General features: G+C 38.5%; 2 protein-coding genes across 4 annotated transcripts; one reads left to right on the forward strand and one right to left on the reverse strand.

The window, feature by feature from the left end:
* Positions 1 to 638: 638 nt before the first annotated feature.
* Positions 639 to 5,088, forward strand: LOC18428843 (malate dehydrogenase, cytoplasmic). 2 transcript variants are annotated; one of them, XM_011623097.3, is made up of 7 exons: positions 639 to 791; positions 911 to 1,069; positions 1,861 to 2,036; positions 2,987 to 3,264; positions 3,403 to 3,538; positions 3,633 to 3,744; positions 4,909 to 5,088. In XM_011623097.3, exons 1-7 carry the CDS (start codon positions 650 to 652, stop codon positions 5,001 to 5,003), a joined length of 1,098 nt encoding a protein of 365 aa, XP_011621399.2. In that variant the 5' UTR covers positions 639 to 649; the 3' UTR covers positions 5,004 to 5,088. The 2 variants fall into 2 exon arrangements, with proteins under 2 accessions (XP_011621399.2, XP_088712456.1); XM_088856330.1 differs by lacking the exons at positions 639 to 791; positions 911 to 1,069 and adding an exon at positions 1,468 to 1,679.
* A 117-nt stretch (positions 5,089 to 5,205) lies between these two features.
* LOC18428842 (O-fucosyltransferase family protein) lies at positions 5,206 to 18,306 on the reverse strand. Of its 2 annotated transcripts, none has more exons than XM_020663991.2 (10): positions 17,961 to 18,306; positions 15,200 to 15,253; positions 15,009 to 15,099; positions 12,991 to 13,067; positions 11,866 to 11,954; positions 11,585 to 11,774; positions 10,743 to 10,924; positions 9,393 to 9,495; positions 8,203 to 8,534; positions 5,206 to 6,065 (listed from the first exon to the last, which is right to left on the reverse strand). In XM_020663991.2, exons 1-10 carry the CDS (start codon positions 18,207 to 18,209, stop codon positions 5,720 to 5,722), a joined length of 1,713 nt encoding a protein of 570 aa, XP_020519650.1. In that variant the 5' UTR covers positions 18,210 to 18,306; the 3' UTR covers positions 5,206 to 5,719. The 2 variants fall into 2 exon arrangements, with proteins under 2 accessions (XP_020519650.1, XP_011621383.1); XM_011623081.3 differs by having other exon boundaries at positions 15,200 to 15,256.
* Positions 18,307 to 19,573: the final 1,267 nt, after the last annotated feature.

Genomic DNA, 19,573 nt, shown 5'->3' on the forward strand with positions numbered 1-19,573 from the left:
TTCGGCAAAGCATTGGTTCCCTCCATCAGATGAAATATGATTTTTGCCACAGTTGCATAGTTTGGAGTTATCTTCTACTCCCCGTTTCTGGTGATTCTCACATTGTTAAAGACTGCTGTCTGAAGATCATCTCAGATGTTTAGGCTTTAAAAGACCCTAAAGTGAACAACAGAAATAGACTGAACCACAGAAAGGGACTGTATATGCAAATTCTACTGTTGTTGACAAATTAGAGACTTGTTTCTATATGTGAGAGACAGAGAGAGAGAGATTGTGCATGCAGACTACATTCATCAACTGATTACTTCTCTTGAGATTGCCGGGCTCAGAGAGAACATTCTACTCTGAATGACTTGGAATGTGACTCTCTCTCTCTCTCTCTCTCTCTCTCTCCCCGGATTTGCACAACAGATATGCCTTTCTTACAAGGAAGCAAAGAATCCGTATTCCTCAAGACTAGTCTTTGAATCAGAATGACTTGGGTTGTGGTTCTCTCTCTCTCTCTCTCTGAAGTTAAAGACCCCACCTTTCCATCTCCTTTGAGCAGTTAAGAATCCAACCATCGTGCCGCTAAACTGAGGAAATAAATTGAGCTGTTTGATCTCTGATCAACTCAGTGTTTGAAATTCGGCTGAGTCCACTCCTGGTAATGGCTAATATCCTTTTTAGATCACAGAGGCTTAGATCCTACTTGTTGCCATCGACTCTCCTTCCAAATGCTTTGAGGTTTCCAACAAGTTTAACCATTTCTCCAAAGCAAGCTATTCGAGTTTTGGTGACTGGTGCTGCAGGCATGTGAATGATGGCTTGTGTTTGTGTGTGTGTGTGTGAGAGAGAGAGAGAGAGAGAGGCTGATTCTGGTTAAATGTTGATGAGTATTAAACATCCATTTAGTTATATGGATTTGCAGGACAAACAGGTCATGCCCTTGTCCCAATGATAGCCAGAGGGGCAATGCTAGGCCCTGATCAACCTGTGATCCTTCATTTGCTTGACAATCCTCAAACTATAGAAGTCTTAGATGCATTGAGAATGGAATTGGTTGATGCTGCATTTCCACTCCTCAAAGGTCCATATTTTTCTTCATGTCCTATCAAAAACATCAAGTTTTGTCATGGACTCTTTTATTGTAACATCATGTAGTTTCTTACAAGGAAAAATTACGTACGGATTGGAAATAAATTAATGCATGGTCCAAAATTTCCCAAGGTTAAGATTAATATGGGGAGTGAACACAATTAGTTTAGTTGTTCCCCAAGTATCTAAGCAGGGAACAGTGGATACTGAAAACACTGTTTCTATGCACAGTACTAAGGTGAAAGAGTTATCCCCCTTGTCTACATATTAGACCATTCCAAATTGATGTTTCATAATTCACCGAGTTAGAAAGGGGTTTGAGAAGGTACTCACCCTTTGTAATACATGTGAAATTAGTACAAATATACGAAGTGCATACAATATGTAGAAGTTAATGAGCTCTTAGCTACTGTACAATCCCACCTCTAAACACATAGCCCGAGGGATACTTTTGGGCTGAATATTTTCACAATTCAATTTGGAAAATAGATGACATCAAGAAAAAAATTGATTTCGAGTTCTTGAAAGCCTAGATCCAACAGTCACCAAATGAAGAACTTGCACCCATAAAAAGTGGCGGACACTTTTCCCCAAGTTCTTTTGTGAGTCTTTTTCTTTTTTTTTCTCTTTTTAATTTCGATCATGTAGATGAGATCTACATGTGTGCAAAATTTGAGGTCACCTAGATGAATTCAATTTTATATAACCCATTAAGCCTGCATAATCTTTTTCCATGCATTTCTCAAGCATTTTCTCATGAGTTAGTTACTTGGAATTTTACAGGTGTTGTTGCTACTTCAGATCTTTTTAGGGCTTGCACTGATGTAAATATAGTGGTGATGCTTTGGGGTTTCCTCAGGAAGGATGGAATGGATAGGAGAGAAATGATTTCCAAAAATGTGTCCCTTCACACGGCTCAAGCATCTGCAATAGAAAAGCATGCTGCCCCAAATTGCAAGGTGATCGTTAGTGGATTCTGACGACTCATTAATAGATTCATACGCTTTGATTGTGAAAATAACCTCAAATTAATCTTTTTTATCGAGCGTATTAGTTCTGCTAGCACTCACATGTTGTGAGGCTTGTGAACCCTCAAATAGAAAAGTTAAATCATTGTACGAGCTGCTGGCCGATAGCACAGAATGCAGCAGACAGCTAAGATAGAAGGAGAAAAAGATAAATGGTCAAGGAATGGTTTCTAGGCTTGGGTGGTCAGAATGATGGCGGGGGACGTTTAGAGTTCCATTCATATTGAGGTCCCAAGTTAGCATTCAAAAAAGACAAAGAAAAAGGGAAATGAGAGGAAACAGGTAGTCCCATTAATAAAATTAAGATTTTGGAGAAGGATCCACTGGATCAATCTACCCAAAAAAAAAAAAGGATCCATTGGACCTTTACTCACCAGGACTCATAGGACTCAAAAAAAATTCAAGTTAGCACAAAAATTTTGGCGTAAAATGAGTTTGCCCCTCTTATCCATCTGTTTAGTCCGTTCTCCTTTAATCTTCATTGTGAAGCCTATATTCTGCTTTAGGTCAGTCAGCTCATGTATCATCTTCCAAAAGTAAAAACACGTTCTCATTCTTTCGAATGTTATGTAAACACTAGCTTCCTAGAAGAAGGTGTCCATGAATATGTAGTCTTTGATCAACATTTCAGAATTGCAGGATGATTTAATTCAATAATTTAGAGAAACAAAAACATTCCCCAACTAATAAATGAGCAAATACATAATGATAACTCTCATGATATTCTAAGTTTTTTATGTGTATTCAAAGAGAGCGAGAGAGAGAGAGAGAGAGAGAGAGAGATGAGTTCTGTACTTGATCATTGAATTTCTGTTATATTTTAGTGGTGATCACTTCTATTTTTCAAGATTTGATCTAACCTGTTTTTGTTACATGATCAGGTGCTTGTTGTGGCTAATCCAGCAAACACTAATGCACTCATCTTCAAAGAGTTTGCACCATCCATCGCAGAGAAGAACGTCACATGCCTCACACGCCTAGAACACAATCGAGTTCTCGGCCAAATCGCCCAAAGGTTATACGTGCATGTTAGTGATGTGAAGAATGTCATCATATGGGGAAACCACTCCTCTTCACAATATCCTGATGCCAACCATGCAACAGTGACCACCGCTACGGGAGAGAGACCTGTTAGAGAGCTTGTATCAAATGATCAATGGTATGCATTTATGATTTATGTATGTGCCTATTTATGTATGTATGGACAGGCATAAGCACAGACGGACAGAGAGAGACGTATATATTCATATATGTACATTTAGAATTCATAGGATCATGTGTGTTGATTTCATAATAGGCTAAAGGGTGAGTTCATCACCACCATGCAACAACCAGGAGCCACGATCATCAAGGCCCGCAAGCTCGTGAGTGCATTTTCCGAAGCTAGTGCTGTTTGTGATCACATACGCGATTGGATCCTTGGCACCCCGAAGGTGTGGTGTTACTTTTCCACTGTAGTTTTTCCTCAATGAATACAATTACTTTCATTTGATTAAATAATATTATTCATTTCTTTTTTACTTTTAGGATACATGGGTATCCATGGGGGTGTATTCTGATGGGTCTTATGGGATTCCTGCTAGTCTGATTTATTCATTTCCAGTTACTTGTAATGGAGGAGAGTGGTCAATTGTTCAAGGTATGATATTCTCATTTTTTTTCCTTCTTCTCTTCCCTCTTCAAATTGGCCCCATATGCTCATTTTATTTTCCTAAATGCATAAAGTGACTGTTTTTCAAGAAAATAGAAAACACCTGCTTACCTTCATTGAGAGCGTAACTCAAGACTATATCTCAAGTTTCTTTCATAACAACTGAGCTACCCAACCAAAAAAACAAAAAATTAAGTATACCTTAACAAGCCATTTTGCTACTTTTCTAATGCAACTAATACTATTGATTATACAACCAACTGTGACCATCTGGTTTATATTGAGGAGGTTTTAATGGAGAATATTTTCATCACTTTGATCAAAATCATAACACAATAGGGCCATGTTGCTGGCCATCTATGTTTTATTCCCTTAGTAGTATTTAGTGGTAATTCATTTGGTACCAGAAAACAAAAAAAGTGTACATTCCAAGATATTTACCCTTAAGTTTACCCTTGATGCAAGGTCAAAATCATCCCTGCCCATCAAATGTGAAATCAAACGACAAGTAATGTACCATAAAATTCAGGATTTTTAGGACATCAGACGCTTAATGTCACCCCCCCCCCCCCCCCCCAGCTGCGCAACTTCACATTTGGCTGTCATATAAGTGATTGACATTTTTGTATTTAGGGGTGGTAATTACATCAACACGGATCTGAGTCTAGAGCAAATATTAGACACAACTGGTTAGATCCACGTCCAAATGACTTGGACCTGACCTCGGTTAGGTCTAAGTCCATCTTGGACCCTATGGGGTCAAATTGACCGGGTCTATGCCAACCTGGCCCGGACCATTCCAATATTTGCATATACATGTGCGCATATAGAACAATATTGGTATATTAGAAAATATTTGTAACAATATTTATTTTTCTTATCACTTAAATAAATTATTTTCTCTAATCTAAATTTGGAAACCGAGTCCAATGATCTGGACCCTAATTATATTGCACCCGAGATCCGACCCAATTAACGCCCATAATTGTACAAAAGATAGACAACATTATTGCATACTTTTACAGAAAACTGAATAGGCATCCTTGCATTATATTGAGTTCCCACAATATCTTCTACTGTCTATCTCCTTAGTCGTAAAATTTTAAGGAACTTATATTCTAAATTTTTTAATTTCCTTCTAATTGATGCTAGGATTGGAAATTGATGGGTTCTCTCGGGCAAAGATGGACGCAACTACAAATGACCTCATTTCAGAAAGAGCTCTTGCATACAGTTGCCTAAATTAATAGCAAACATGCATTTCTTAGAATATATACAGTAGAACAATAATGTGTACATGTGTGCTATAATCAATAGAGATTAGCCCCCCCCCCCTCTCTCTCTCTTTCTCTCTCTCTCTCTCTCATCAATGTTGATTAGCCTGCCCCTCTCTCCCTCTCTCTCTCTCTCTCCAAATTGAAACTCAATTACAGGAAAAGATTATCACAATTGAAACCCTAAACAAAGCTTTTACGCAAACAATTCAGCATTACAAAATAAATGTTAATGTTTCTCTCAGGCTTACAAAGTAAGCATTCAGTGAAATGTAACAAGCCCTCAAGAGAGAGAGTCACCCAAAAGGACTAAGATCATATCTCCCCCCAAGAAAAAATAAAGGAAGAGAATGGCTCATAAATGGCTCGGTACTCCCACAAGAGAGAGAGAGAGAAAGAGAGAGAGCCATAACCATATATTTGGGCAACATCAGAGGGAGACCAACAAACCAAGAGGCTGTTTGTCATGACCGAACAATGTGCAAATGGATTCAATCATCTCCCTAAGATACAAATAACAGATGACCCAATTGCACCTCAGCCTTTTCACAGAGAGAGAGAGAGAGAGAGAGAGAGAGAGCAACCGCACCTCACAGGCCCTTTACTACAAAGATGCAGACATCACATCCCACCACTCATGTGTTATGTACACTTCTTTCTCCATTACCCCTTTCTCAACTGAAAAACCATCATTCTAAAAGCAGCTCTTCTCCCTCCTCTTCTTCAATAGAAACAACCTTTTCCTCGGCTTCCTCCCCATCATTTATCTCGCTCTCCCGCATGACACTTTTGCCTCCATTTATGGGACCTGGAGGAGGCGGACCCCTTGTCTCCTTTGCACAAATGCATGAGGAAGGGTATTCATGGAATTCGCCACGACCAGGCCTCATCTCATGAGGATCACCCATGAAGCCCCTTTGACAAGCCTTTACCTTCTTTGCGAAGGTCTCCCACCCCATCTCTTCTCGGCCCTTGAACAAGGAGCTTAGTTTCTTTGCATTTGGTCGAATGGTCCTCTTGTGCCCCATATATCTCCTGCATTTTAAAAAACATGTTTTTTTGTAGAGATCATTTATGATTTATATGTACATAAAAGGGCATCTTTATTTAGCATGTCACAAACACAATCTTTTCTCTGCATTAATGCAAGGGAAAGAGATTTACATTTTTATTGTTATCATTACTAATACTACTATTACTGTCCCTCAACTTCTCCCCCACCAAGGTTTATTCCTAAACTGGTCCAAAGACAACTTGTTGAAAAAAATAAAAATCATCCAAAGTCTCATGGGCCACGCCCCAGTAGGTCTTGTAGGTCATAGGTCCTGTGTTATGTACTGTCAAACAATGCCCACATCTCCCTTGGCTATCTTTTAGGTATAAGAAAATAGAAGTAGGGGGACCTTGCAGGATAAGTCCGTTGGTTTTGGAAAAGAAGGCCAATCAATTAAATGGAAGCTGGCTGGTTGTTCTAATGCCACAACATCAGAACTGGGGCTCCATGAGCTAAATCGTAAGAGCTATTAAGTCTGGGCCCACAGCTTCTTTGAGTTTTTCTGAGGCCTTGCAATTATGGAAGCCAATTCACTTCACAATATTCACATCATCCGGTGGGCCTGTAGAATGACATTCCTAGAGAGTAATAAGTGATCATGAAGGATATTTACAAGGGAACGAACATCTTGTTTCCCACTACCAAGTAATGAAAGAGTAAGACTAGGACACTAACTTGATTGGTGACTCTCTTCATCTCCATTGTAACCTTAAACTATGTCCTCTTTATTCTTTTTGGTTTTTTCGGGTTCTGCCCTCTGGTTGTATGCATTGTGCAACTTAAGCTTCCAACTAAATTATTATCTCCCAGGAAGCTACCTAAATCAGCTAGGATTCTAAAGAAACTGGTATCTACCAGTGTTTTCTAAATCTTGAGGAGACCAGTAAGGAGATTAGAGAAGGAAAATCGTTATAGGTATGTATTGTGTTTCCAAGTTCATTCTCCTTGTACTATCATAGGAGAAGGGGGGAGGGGTTCATTAATCATTGGGCTCATGCTAGATAATTTAAACCTAGTTCAAGCAAGGTTCAATCAAAGTCTAGAGTACTAATATTCAATATATGCATCCCAACAATCATAGACAAGTTATAGCTCTTGGCTTGGGCTGTAAACAAGTCAGGTCTGGGTAGGATCAATTCCGACTCGTCAAGGTCCATGTAAGACCCAAACCAGGATAAGGTCCAAATTATGTGGACCCTAACGGGTCAGATCCGGGTCTCAAATTGTCTATTATACATAATATATAAAATGTTTATGTGATTTTATTTGTGTACATAATATATAAAACGTTTATGTGATTTTCAAAAAACACTTATGAGTCAACTTCTAAAGTATTTCACTCATGGCTCCACAATCCAAAGTCCGTCAGATGGTCATATTGTCTGATAGTTTTTTAATATTAATATGTTTTTTAGAAATCAGATTAACCTAAAGTTTTGTGGGTGTGTGCGCCTCAATAAGACGCACCTAAATCAAATATAAAAAATAATTCCAAAAATAAAATTGACCAAATTACCCATATGAATATTTCAAGGGTATGTATATATATAATCAGATTATCAGAGCCTTTTCTCAACTATTTGGGGTCAGCTACACGAATCCTAGTCTGCCATTCTACTCTATCAAGGGCCATACCCTCGGTGAGGGATTTTTAACCATATCATTTTGGGCCTACACCTTGTCCCTTTTGAGCGTTCTACTTGCACCAACTCACACCTCCTAACAGGTGTTGTATTGGGTTTGCACTATATATATATATATATAGATATAGGTCCGGTCAACTCTGACCTGGACCCAACCCCACCCGAGTAGTTCCACACTAGACCTAACCCACCGGGTCCATGGGGAAGATCTAGACCAACACAACCTGGAGAACCTGGAGAGAAGGAAACACAATTTCAAACTAAGATAATCAAGCTTAACAATCACAAAAATATGTGGCATGGTTTTGAAAGTTACTGAATATTGTAACACACTGTTGCGTCCCTTGAGGCATTTAAGATATGGCAAAATGATATTTTTGCTCCCTCTATCAAAAGCAACAACCAGAAACCCAAATAAATTTTCATATAATCACCCCAAGAAACATGAACAGAATCTTAAGTTTCAATAGAGTACCTTCGACCAGCCAAAATCTTGGCCATGTTGCCATTGTTGTTAGTGACAAAGACATCGCTCTCATCACAAACTATGTAATCAATGGCAGCTAGGCGTGAGGAAAAGGGCAGGAGGGAAGCAATCTCTTGATCAGCAGCCAGGGTCTCCTTGGTGTAGAAGTTAGGAAAGAGGTCACGAAGAGGTCTCAATGTCTCTTCTCCTCTGTATATTTCACCGGAGGCCACATACAAATAGGAGTCGTTGCCAAAGCCCAAAGCTCTCAACATTAGACCAACCTCATGAGGGGTCAGAGGACACTTTCCTCGCCTCACCTCCCCCTCAGGACTCAAATCCTGCATCATACATGTAACATTATGGAAAATGATAAAACTCCCTCCCTCCCTCGCTCATGTAACATTATAGAAAATTATAGAACTCCCTTCCTCCAATCCACGCACATCTACACACAAAATCAATCAATTTTTAATTTAGTTGCCCCTCCCAACCCCAACCCAAAACAAACCCCACCCCACCCCGCCCCCCCCCCCCAAGCCCTTCTTCTTTCTTTGGGATAAAACTCCCTCCCACATCCCTCCCTCCCTCTCCCCCCGCCCCGCCCCCCCCCAGCCCTTCTTCTTTCTTTTGGGATAAAACTCCCTCCCTCATCCCTCCCTCCCTCTCCCCCCGCCCCCCCCCCCCCCCCCAACACACACACACACAAATTTACCCACAAAAAACAGTAAATTTTAAGTTAGTTGCCCTCCCTCTCTCTCACACACATTCACACACAAAAAACAGTCAATTTTTAAGTTAGTTGCATTCCCTCCCTCCCTCCAGACACACACATGCGTGCACACACAAAACAAATCAATTTTAAGCTAGTGCTTCACAAGATAAAATCTTAAGCTTGTTAGTGTTTCACAAGATAAAATATTAAGCTTTTTCTTTGAAGGGATGTGCTATTCAAGAAACTAATATGGAAGAATGGGGGGAAAATGTTTTTTTTTTTTGCTTTTCTGGCATTGAAAAGAAAAAGAAAACAAAAAGAGGAGGGACAAAGCCATCCCAATATCTTATCTGAAATTTCTCCCATGAACAGGAGTGGTGGCTCTTGAAGGAATTTGATTTTCTATTTGAAGGAATCCAAGTAAAGGAAGCAATATGGAAAATAGGGAACTCTTCAATTGAAAAAACATGACCAATAATCTTACGGGTAATGTTGCCCAGCGCTTCCTTATCTCTCCCAGCTCCTGCTTTTCCTTGTCACCCCAGCCATAGTAGCATCCAGAGAATGCAAGCATATCAGGTTCAAACCTGCTTTAGTGACACATGAATAAGGAACAGTCTGACAATTTATAAACAAGGCAAATAACTGTGCTAAAAAGAATGCTAAGATTTATATTGACAATTGAAAATAACATATACTGAAAGTGTTGCCGCAATCTTAAAACTGTTAGCATGTTAAATGTTTCCCAACTCATAGGAAGTTATCTGTAACAATAATGCCTACCAACAAATAAAATAAGGTGTACCTATAACTCCAACTAATAGGGATTTAATTGAAGAATGGTTGGGCTGTGTAAGTTCTCGAAAAAGAAGGGCTATTCTAATAGCTATAAGGAAGAGGAGCATCATGACGAGAAACAAGCAAAACTGACTATCAAAAGCTTCATTTCTAGCATATCACTTGCTCATTTTTCTTAAGAGAGCATGCTATTACTCAATCAACTATGGAAATGATGGAAGTCATGGAGAGAGCCAGACCACCATAATGTCCTGTTTCAGTTGACCCATGACTCCATACATTTTTCATCACCTGCCCTAATTCCAGTGGACAGTGATGAATCTACTCTAATGGACCATGACCATGCCATTGCTCCATTAGATTACAGCGGCATTGTTGAATTCACTCACTTCGGCCCAGCCAAGGAGGCTGAAGCCTTTGGTATCTTACTCCAACTGAAAGCAACCTCAGTAAGACCAAAGCACTACTGTGCTTCAATTTTTGTTTTAAATTTCAACAATCTCAATAGTTTTTTCTTTGTCCTTACTTTCTATTTCTCATCAGAAGTTTCACTATCCCTCTAATGATATCTCCTAGTTTGTAGTTAAATGAGAGATTCTAAACATTTTTAACGTTACTTATCGTAAGAAAAAGTTCAAATAATTTAAATCAATCAAATATTTTATTCCAAGCCAATATTCACATATGTTAAATCTTCAAATCTAGAGAGCTTCTATCTCTTTTCTCCCATTAATAATGCGACCAGTGTACAAACATGGATGATGCAATGGCTTTGTTGAAAAAGAATATTTATTTTTCTTATTTTCTTGAACTTCTAAAACCTTTCTCAATTTTTTTATAATTTTATGATTTTTCATTCTTATGAGAGTTTTTTACATTTTTTATTTAAAAAAATAAAACCTGAAGTCCTCCTCCAAATCAATTGAGTCTCCAAAGTGCTTTTAATCCCCAAACTGAAGCAGGGCTCCATATCGAATTTAACAACAATGGATTATAATCCTTCCCTTTTTGTGATTATCAATGCTATAGAAATTACCTCAAATGAACCGCAATGTAATGCGGGCTCATCTTTCGCATTCTTTCGACAAGTTCTTGCCCAAATTCCTGGATTGGCTTTGTGAATCTCAATGCATGATAATTCACTCGGCAACGGAGCTTTTGTAGCTCATTGTCCAAGTTGTTTGCAAGCCTATAATCAAATTTAGTCAACTGAACAACCTGCAAACATCCAAAATGTTAACCGAGCTCAACAATAGATATGGAAGGGAAAAGCCATATTACTTTTCAATCTCATTCTGTGTGGAAAACTCTACCAACCAAAAACCAAAACTTTTTCGTTGCTGGAGAATAAGAAATAAACACAGCAGCAAAACATTTGGCTATAAATGCTACCACATTATATGACCATGATCTTGTTGTTGAAGATCACGATCATCATAGCACCCAACGATTTCATCATCATCATCGTTTTACCCTTTTTCCAATTAATTGGGGTCGGCTACATGAATCCTAGTTCTCCATTCAAGGTAGATGCTCTATGGAATATAAGTTTCTTATCTTTTGAAGTCCCACTCAAACTAATCACCATGTCAGAGGTCATCCAGAAAGAGTTAAAAACAGAGAGGGAGCACACCCAGGGTAGATACTTGCCAGCTAGAAGTGCAAACCTAGATACCTTGCAAATATAAACTTTGCAGAAGTAGTTTCGCATTTTATATGAACCCTTGAGCATTCTGATAATAGTTTGTACAAGTATTGGCATAGCAGAGTACTATAAATTAAACTTTCAAGAGAAGGAACAAAGCCCAAAATGAAGGTCATGGGCTCAAACCTAATAATGGCTATATTAAAGCACTATTTCTTGCATGGCATACTTACACGTCTTCTTAGGAGTATAGGCAGAACTTGATCCAAATAATATTCAGATGTCGATTTCCGTGGGACCCGCATTGTGTAAGGAGGCCTCTCCATCGATCTCATTACTTTATCAGGGATCTTTTTGATAATTGTAACATCTTTTGAAAGTGAAGAAATAAACCAATTAACATCAAAAATGTCGAAGAAGTTGCTGCAAGAAGAAATAGTCTGTTACAAAAATGCATAATAAAAGTTGACAGTAACTACTGGCGTCAGTAAGATAAGTTATGTTCCCAACACACCTGTTATCCTTCCAGAAAGAATGGTGATCTAGCTCAGGTACCACAAGGGTGGCATTCAAAATTCGAGCAACAACTACTGCATCTGTTATCTGTAACAGTGAAGTGTATAGATGTTTTCAATGAGAAAGCATTACAGTGTAAGTTAAAAAGGAACCACGGGCGATTTTCAATCATCCAAAGATCTAGATGTTACTATAAGGAAAGTATGTTATAATCCAATGGACTAGGGAAAACCAGTCCATTAGGGTCCCCACCACCGAATAATGGACAGTGAGGGAGTGGGACCCACCATTGGAGTCACTCCCGTTCTGGTGGGCCCTACCCTCTGCATCACTGTCCACCACATCGTCAGATGGCAGGACTCCAATGGATTATTGCTTTCCACAGTCCATTAGATTATAATGATATAAAATATGGATTGAAATTATAGCAGGATCATGGTAAGATGCACTCAGATGCTGCTTTGCATAAGCCAATCACATGACACATAAAGTCCCTTAAAACATAGACCAAAGTTCCTTTTCAAAAGAAGGAAAAAAAAATATCGGTTTAGGTTCCATTCCCTCGGGCATGAAGCCAACTCATGCTTTCCCTATAAGCATGCCCTCTGAGATCATCGCTGTAAAGCAAATGAGATAAAGGAAGTGAACTTGTTAGCCAATGCTTCGGCACAATGTCACACCCATTAGTACTTGAATGTCGTGAACATCCCAAACATGTTCAAAGTCAACAGCCATTCTTTTGGAGCATCCCACACTTTTGGAGGATCAACAAGAAGGCAATATGATGCCAATAACATGAAAAGTCACAACATTTCTATACAACCGTCACTTCTACTCTACCACTAGGAATGCTGCTCCAGAATATCAGCATATTATACTTCTTTGAAACTATGAAAAGGAAGAGTGCTCATGGGCAACAATTTCGAACTTTCACATCTAAATCACTTGCATGCATGCCAAACTTCATATCGTGAATATCCGTACGTAAACTAATACAATTGGTGTCTCTAGCAGTCAAGCATCTCCATTCCATCAAATTATACTAGAACATATTAGCCTCTTCTGACACATTCATAACATAGAAGGCAGGCAATCTAAAGCAATAAACAACTTCAAGACTTACCCCAGTTCTCTGTTGGTTCAATCCTCCACTCGTTGCAATCAGCAAGTACCCATTTGACGACTTCTCACGAACAGCAGCTAGAAGCAATTATCAGGATAATGCATGGGAACATCAATAGCAAGTATATGCACCACAAATGTAAGCACAAACACTACAAACAGTATTTAAAAACTAGGCGAGTCAACTCAAGACTTTCCAAAGTTGACTTGCCTCGGGATACTGGTGAGTCTTGTGGTTTTTCACAAGACTAACCTGAGTCTACCCATTTTCAGGTCTTCAAGGCCTTTTTAACAATGACACAACTGAGTCTTATCGAGACTCACCAAGTCAATTTGCATGACTCGGCCTCAGGACCCTGGGGAGTCCCAAACCTAACTTTGGGTTCTAAAACACTGGTATCACCAAAAGTTCATGGTTGTATCTAAAAAAAGTAATTCACACAAAGAAAATCATATCATGTTGACAATTAAAAACTTAAGAAAAAGAAAAGAAAATTGCAAGATACCATGAGATATCAAGTATAGCATCTCTGTTATACGCTCCAAGTATCATATCATGCTTTGTCTTTACAGCTTAGTGTGGCACCATAGTTCTTATTGTGTGGGTTTCATCCCACATCTGAAAGTCTCATCTTTCAAACCCATCCTTCTCTCAATTTAAAGAAGGTTGACTACCTTTGTTCAGCAACACTTCACAAATCATAGCGCTCTTCCTCCATAAGATCCCCACTTCCTGCCTAATGCACAATGTATGTGTGTATGTGTGTATGTGTGTGTATATATATATATATATATATATACATACACACACACACACAATTGTCAACACCCTAGCCAACAATCCAGGTGCCCCAATCCCATTATATGTAGTTCCCCTTCTTCTTCATAATCCAACATCATAACAAAGCAAAACTTATCTTGAATAAAGACCGATCAATGTTCTCTGACAAATTATGCATGCCCCACCACTTATTAGATCCCCATGCATGTTGGGGACCACTTTCATTGTGACCTTCTTATAGTTTTTTTCATATTTGATTTTCAGTCAATTTTATAGATAAGGTTCTCCCAAAAGGGTGTTACTAGATCTTTCAAGTAGACACCCAAAAGGCTAGAAGGCTGGCTTAATATGAGTTAAAGCATCAATAAATTCTTGTTTTTTTAATAATTGCTATATTCTTTTTTTTATAATGTATTTATTACATTCTGTAATTTTTATCACCTGTTGAGCCTTTTCATATTCTTGATATCTTGAGAATCTATGACAAGTTTCTTTAATTTATTATTCATGGGTAATAATAACAATATCAAAAGGAGTATTAATGACAACATGCCTTTCATGCACTTGTATGCATCACTTATCAAAAGTATCAGCCCCAAACAAGTGAAAAATTGCCTCCACACTAAGGTTCCCCATAGAAGAACCCATTTTCTTGGGATTAGGTTAAGGGCACATATTTTGGAGGCACTAAAGTACAAGGCACAAGCAAACCACTTAGATTTACCCTGCTTTTAGAGAGTGCTTGCTACATTATATAGATGATATAAGCCCTGATGGGCTCAAGTGCAGTTGGAAGGTCCTGAACTTGGAGAATGGTGGTTGTCCTTTGGACTGCAAGAATGTTCCCTAAGAATATGCAGACACAAGTTACCCAAAAAGGAACTTGGAAAGTGGTGGTTTTCCTTTGGATTGCAAAAATGTTCCCTAAGACATGCAGACGCAAGTTACCCAGAAAACAAGTTGTGATTTCTTGCATGTTCCAAGCAGAAAACCTCCCAATTATTGAAAGAAAGACAAACCAGTCAACAGCATCATAATCCTTAACCAAGTCCGGTTTAAGAAAGCTAAAAAATTTACATCAATGGAGGCCAATGCAAAGTAACATCAGTCTTCTTTTTCCAATAAATAAGTGAGAGCATTCTTTTCTCAATAATCATTTGAAAATGATTCAGGACCTCAGGAGACCATGCATGCAATTTCCAATGTGAACAACACTACAAGTGATGATGAGAGCTTACAAGAAAAATGAGGGCCTCTCTCACTGCAACCATAGAAAAGGTCCGAATGATGTGACTTCCATAAATCAATCGACACATCTCGACGGCGACCCTATCAGAGTTTCAACAAAGTAAGAAACCAAATAGAAGTGATAAAAAAGCTGCACTCAGTAGTAATAATTCCTTCATTTATTCATATATTTCAGTCATACCGGCACACCACTTGAATTACGCAAAATTGCCCTTAAACGTTTCAAAGCTTTCTTCTGCTGAAATATGCCCAAAGACAGTCAGCTCACTACATGCTTAGTTTCATCGAAAATACTAAGATCATAAAAGTAATAACATTTATCACAAGATGAAACAACGTATCCCTCGGTCAACGCTCACATAGAATTCTCATTCAAAATGTGGAAGACAGCAAAACTCGGCCTTCTTAACAAGAAACACAATAAATACCCCCATTTATCATGTAAATACTACTAAACAAACAACACAGATGCCCCTATTCTGAAAACAAGTAAGAAAGACCAACTAAAAAGAAATAAACCAGGGCCGCTAATGTGCCAGGTGTTCTAGAAACGTATAACTCCATGTCGTGTAAAAATAACCAATATGATATTAAACAACAAAAAATCACACCCATGCTACGAATCTAAAATACAAGGCAAAATATCAACCAAAAATCAAATGACAATAGCTATCCAAACGATAACTAAAAGATATATTGATTCCAAGCAGACAAGCAATAATACACTTAAAACTGAAATGCAGCACATATGTCAATACATGTATCTCTAACAAAATGAAGAGTGTACTTTTTTTTTTTTTTTTTTTTTGGGAGGTGGGGGGAGGGGGAAGGTGTTAGGAGGTCTGGGGTTGGGAGAGTTCAGGTCCAGTTTAGCTCTTGTACATAAACCAGAAGTCATCATAAGGATTCTTTTGCCCAAAATGTTGGGAAGGCACACTTCTAGTCACGCATCTCATACCCCTAACATGTTTCCAACGTAGTTAGAGACCAGAGAAATGGCAACATATATCTACCACTGAATCTCACAACTGCAATGACACCCTCACAACCTATGACATCACAAAATTATCATGGATGGAATGATATGGACCTTTGGTGTTGTGCAAAGAAATACTCTGATGATCAATAGTTACACTTTCATTTCTAGCAACACCCATGTCAGTGTGCATGATATCTTGTTATCCTCCTTGCATGCTAGCCACTTAGGAAAGGGACAATTTGCTCAGGTCTTAAAAGGTGTGCCCAATCATCATCGTATGGAGTGACGATAAGTAATCCTAGAATCTTTCAGGCATCTTTTCATTTAGGGAAACACATGCAAAGAAGGTTTTATGACCTCCTAGTTTGCATGGTATTAGAGCAAGGAAATTGGCTCGCAAACATAGATATGTCATATATAAAGAAGCATGACACACCCTAAGGAGACTAATCACATATGGCATCTAATCTCAAATATATCTCCTTCAAGAATATTCAACTTTCTACTGTGGTTAACGTTATTGAATGTTATGATAAAAATGCCTTCATCGGATCTCTCAGCCACCATGCTCCATGGAACCAAATGTCTATGGCTCGCTCTCTTTGTAAGCCACAAACTTCTTTCACTCTAACCACTCACAGCGCTTTATTATGACAGTGACTCATGAAACAATATTAGATATGTGAGATGAGAGTCAGTCATGCCATCATGGAGATTAGCCATACTTCTTCATAAGGGATTAGCAGGGCATTTCAACAATAATTAGGGCAGCCTTTGCTTGCCAAACACGACTAACTAAATGTTATTAGGTGGGTGAACCCAGAGCTTGTAATGTCGTGGAGATTGGCGTATTTTCTTACAAAGAGCCATTGAGCTATGCAAGATGATAGCAGTTTCAATATTATATGTACCCAACCAGGGAAACAGGGTGGCACACTGATTATCTAAGCGGTATATCACTTAACACATGTTCATTAGAGTTCCTTCCCAAGTTCTTGACGCATATCTCTGTTTTTGGGAAGAATTGATCAGACCACCATCTCCTTGTTTCTACTGAAGTCCACTCCTAATTAATCCTATTTAAAATTCTTTCTGGAATTGATTAAGGCCCGATTTCAGTTAGGAATAACACTCCCTTAAAGTTTCCTGAAGAAGGGGGCTTGCCAAGCTGGCATGCCACTATTCACAGGCAACTTTTCAGGAATGAAACCCAGCATATCAGAAATACACTGCCAATAGCGGGTTTTGCCAAAAGCAGCACAAGACAATAATTTTGCCAAGGGTGTTCATACCGAGTAATGAGAACCTATTTTCACAGATTCCCAAAATTGCAGGTAAAGATAGGTTGGGATAGGGGACGTTCAAAAGCAGCCATAGTTATAGTCTCTCATTCTTGAAAAGAAGTTCAAAATTAAGCTATATGAAACTATGCAATGCATAAAGAGAAGGAGGAAACAGGTGCCACAACGTGATGCCTAGCATTCCATACACAACAAGAACAAATTTAACACTCAAAAAAAAAAAAAAAACATATTGGTTTCCATATGAATGTTGTATGGCTACAATATCCAAAAGCATTGTTTTCCGTTTCACAGTAGAAGGCATCAAATAACCTTTCCCATCAAACATTAGACGGCACAAGCGAAACAAAAAAAGCAACCACAGAAGAGGTAGATGACTACAAACCATACAGGATGATTTTAGTCAAAAAAAAAAAAAACTTTTTTGTAGCCCCTTTTCCATATAAGCACCAATTCGTATCAACATAAACCAGGTTTTGACTTAACGGCATGTATAAAAGATAATTAGGAAGGACTAAATTCATAGATAGTGAAAGCAGCCTAAAAAGAATAAACAATTTAAAAAGTAAAGTTATAAATACAATGAACTTGTTAGTTAAGCTAAAGTAAAATTTGTTTCAGTCATCAACTACAAGCAAAAGAATATCTTCACTGATATCTACCAATTTGAAATAGGGGCTCTGCTTTGCAAAATGATGTGGCTTCCTCTCAAGGTCAACCAAGGGACTTGTAAACAACGAAACCAGAGCAAACATAAAAAGCAATAATCCACACATTAAAGACATTGAAATAGTCCTTCTCTGCAACTTCCATTTCTGTTGTGTCTGCTTCTGAGGTATAACAGAAGCAAATATTTCCTTTGAAAGACTCAATTTACCAATCTTCCACCCTCGAATCCTGACTCCACCCATAGAATACCAAAACAGAACAAAAACTATAAGACCCCAGTTCGAAGCTTCATGCCATAAAAATAAAATTCCAATTATCACAAGACCTTATCATAACCACTGAAGATTAATACTCTTTCGCCATGAAAGGATCTCATAATGCCTGTACCAGAAGCTCACATGCCAAATGCTTGTGATCACAGAGAAGGCCATAACACAAGTCCGAACACTAAAAAATCAATCACTTTCACTTTGAAGAAACCAAATATCACACTAGCACTTGGAGACGTTGATAAAACCTAGATCTTCATGAACCATCAGTAACCAGTCTTCAACTTCAAAACATTGACAATTTGCTCTGTGGTCACGTACAAAGGATTGGACACTCCTTTTGATTTCAAAAGAAACACCACAACTAGATGTGATCAAATTTCCACTTTGTCCATTTAGCGTACCTTAAATAATAAGGTTGAAAAGTTCGTTCATACTACGAAGATCACCATTTGTAAAAAGATGCAAAACTTTTCAGATGAGTCTTAGCCACTGCTTAAGACGAGCTAAAATCCCTCTGCAAATGCTTAACGAACACACGTTGACCACATACCTTCACATGTAAAACCTAAAAAATATTTCCAAGCACCAAAGGTTGTCTGATTTTCCATTAACCAGGTACGCCATTAAAAAATGGGCTGAGCACTGTACAACAGTCCAAGAGATCTCAGAAACACAAATAAAAGGCCAAAAGCAAAGAAGCCCTTGAATTCTTACTGAACGCCTTTAAAATGCATGCATTGAAGCGATGGTCCCTAAGCCAGAGGCGCCATTAAAGCTCAGTACGATCACCGTCGACCCGTCATATATATTTATATATATACATATATATCTCAAAAGCCGAATTACTAAGCAAAAGCCAACAAAACGTTCCGAAATTACAGAAAAAGGACTGAAAGTGAGAGAAAATTGCAGAAAAAGGACTGAACGAGAGAGAGAGCAGATGACAGTAACAAAAGGATCAAATCAAACTCTAGATTGACCGGAGGATCGAAAAATATAAAACCCTAGAAAAAAACGCCATGAATGCCGCAATGTACTTCGTGGCGGTTAGGGTTTTGCAGAGATCAAATTTAGAGAGAGAGGGATTAGTTTTCTCTTCTTTTTTTTTAGTATAATAGTTCTCGTTATTTTTGTAATGAAATGGAATAGGGGCCGTATGAATTGGCGACTCAGCAACTGTTTGAAGCTGATTTGGCCGTTAGGAATGTGAGCGACTACGAACGGACTTTTAGAAAGAGAATGACTATATTACCCCTTTATCTCGTGAACAATATCCGAAATATCACCCCTATAAAAAGGAGAAGCCTAAAGACATTCTACTCCCCTGGGATTTT

The sequence above is a fragment of the Amborella trichopoda genome, chromosome 13, assembly GCF_054954075.1.
Source record: "Amborella trichopoda isolate Santa Cruz 75 chromosome 13, AtrichopodaSantaCruz75HAP2 v2.0, whole genome shotgun sequence".
In the NCBI taxonomy this organism is placed as follows: Eukaryota; Viridiplantae; Streptophyta; class Magnoliopsida; order Amborellales; family Amborellaceae; genus Amborella; species Amborella trichopoda.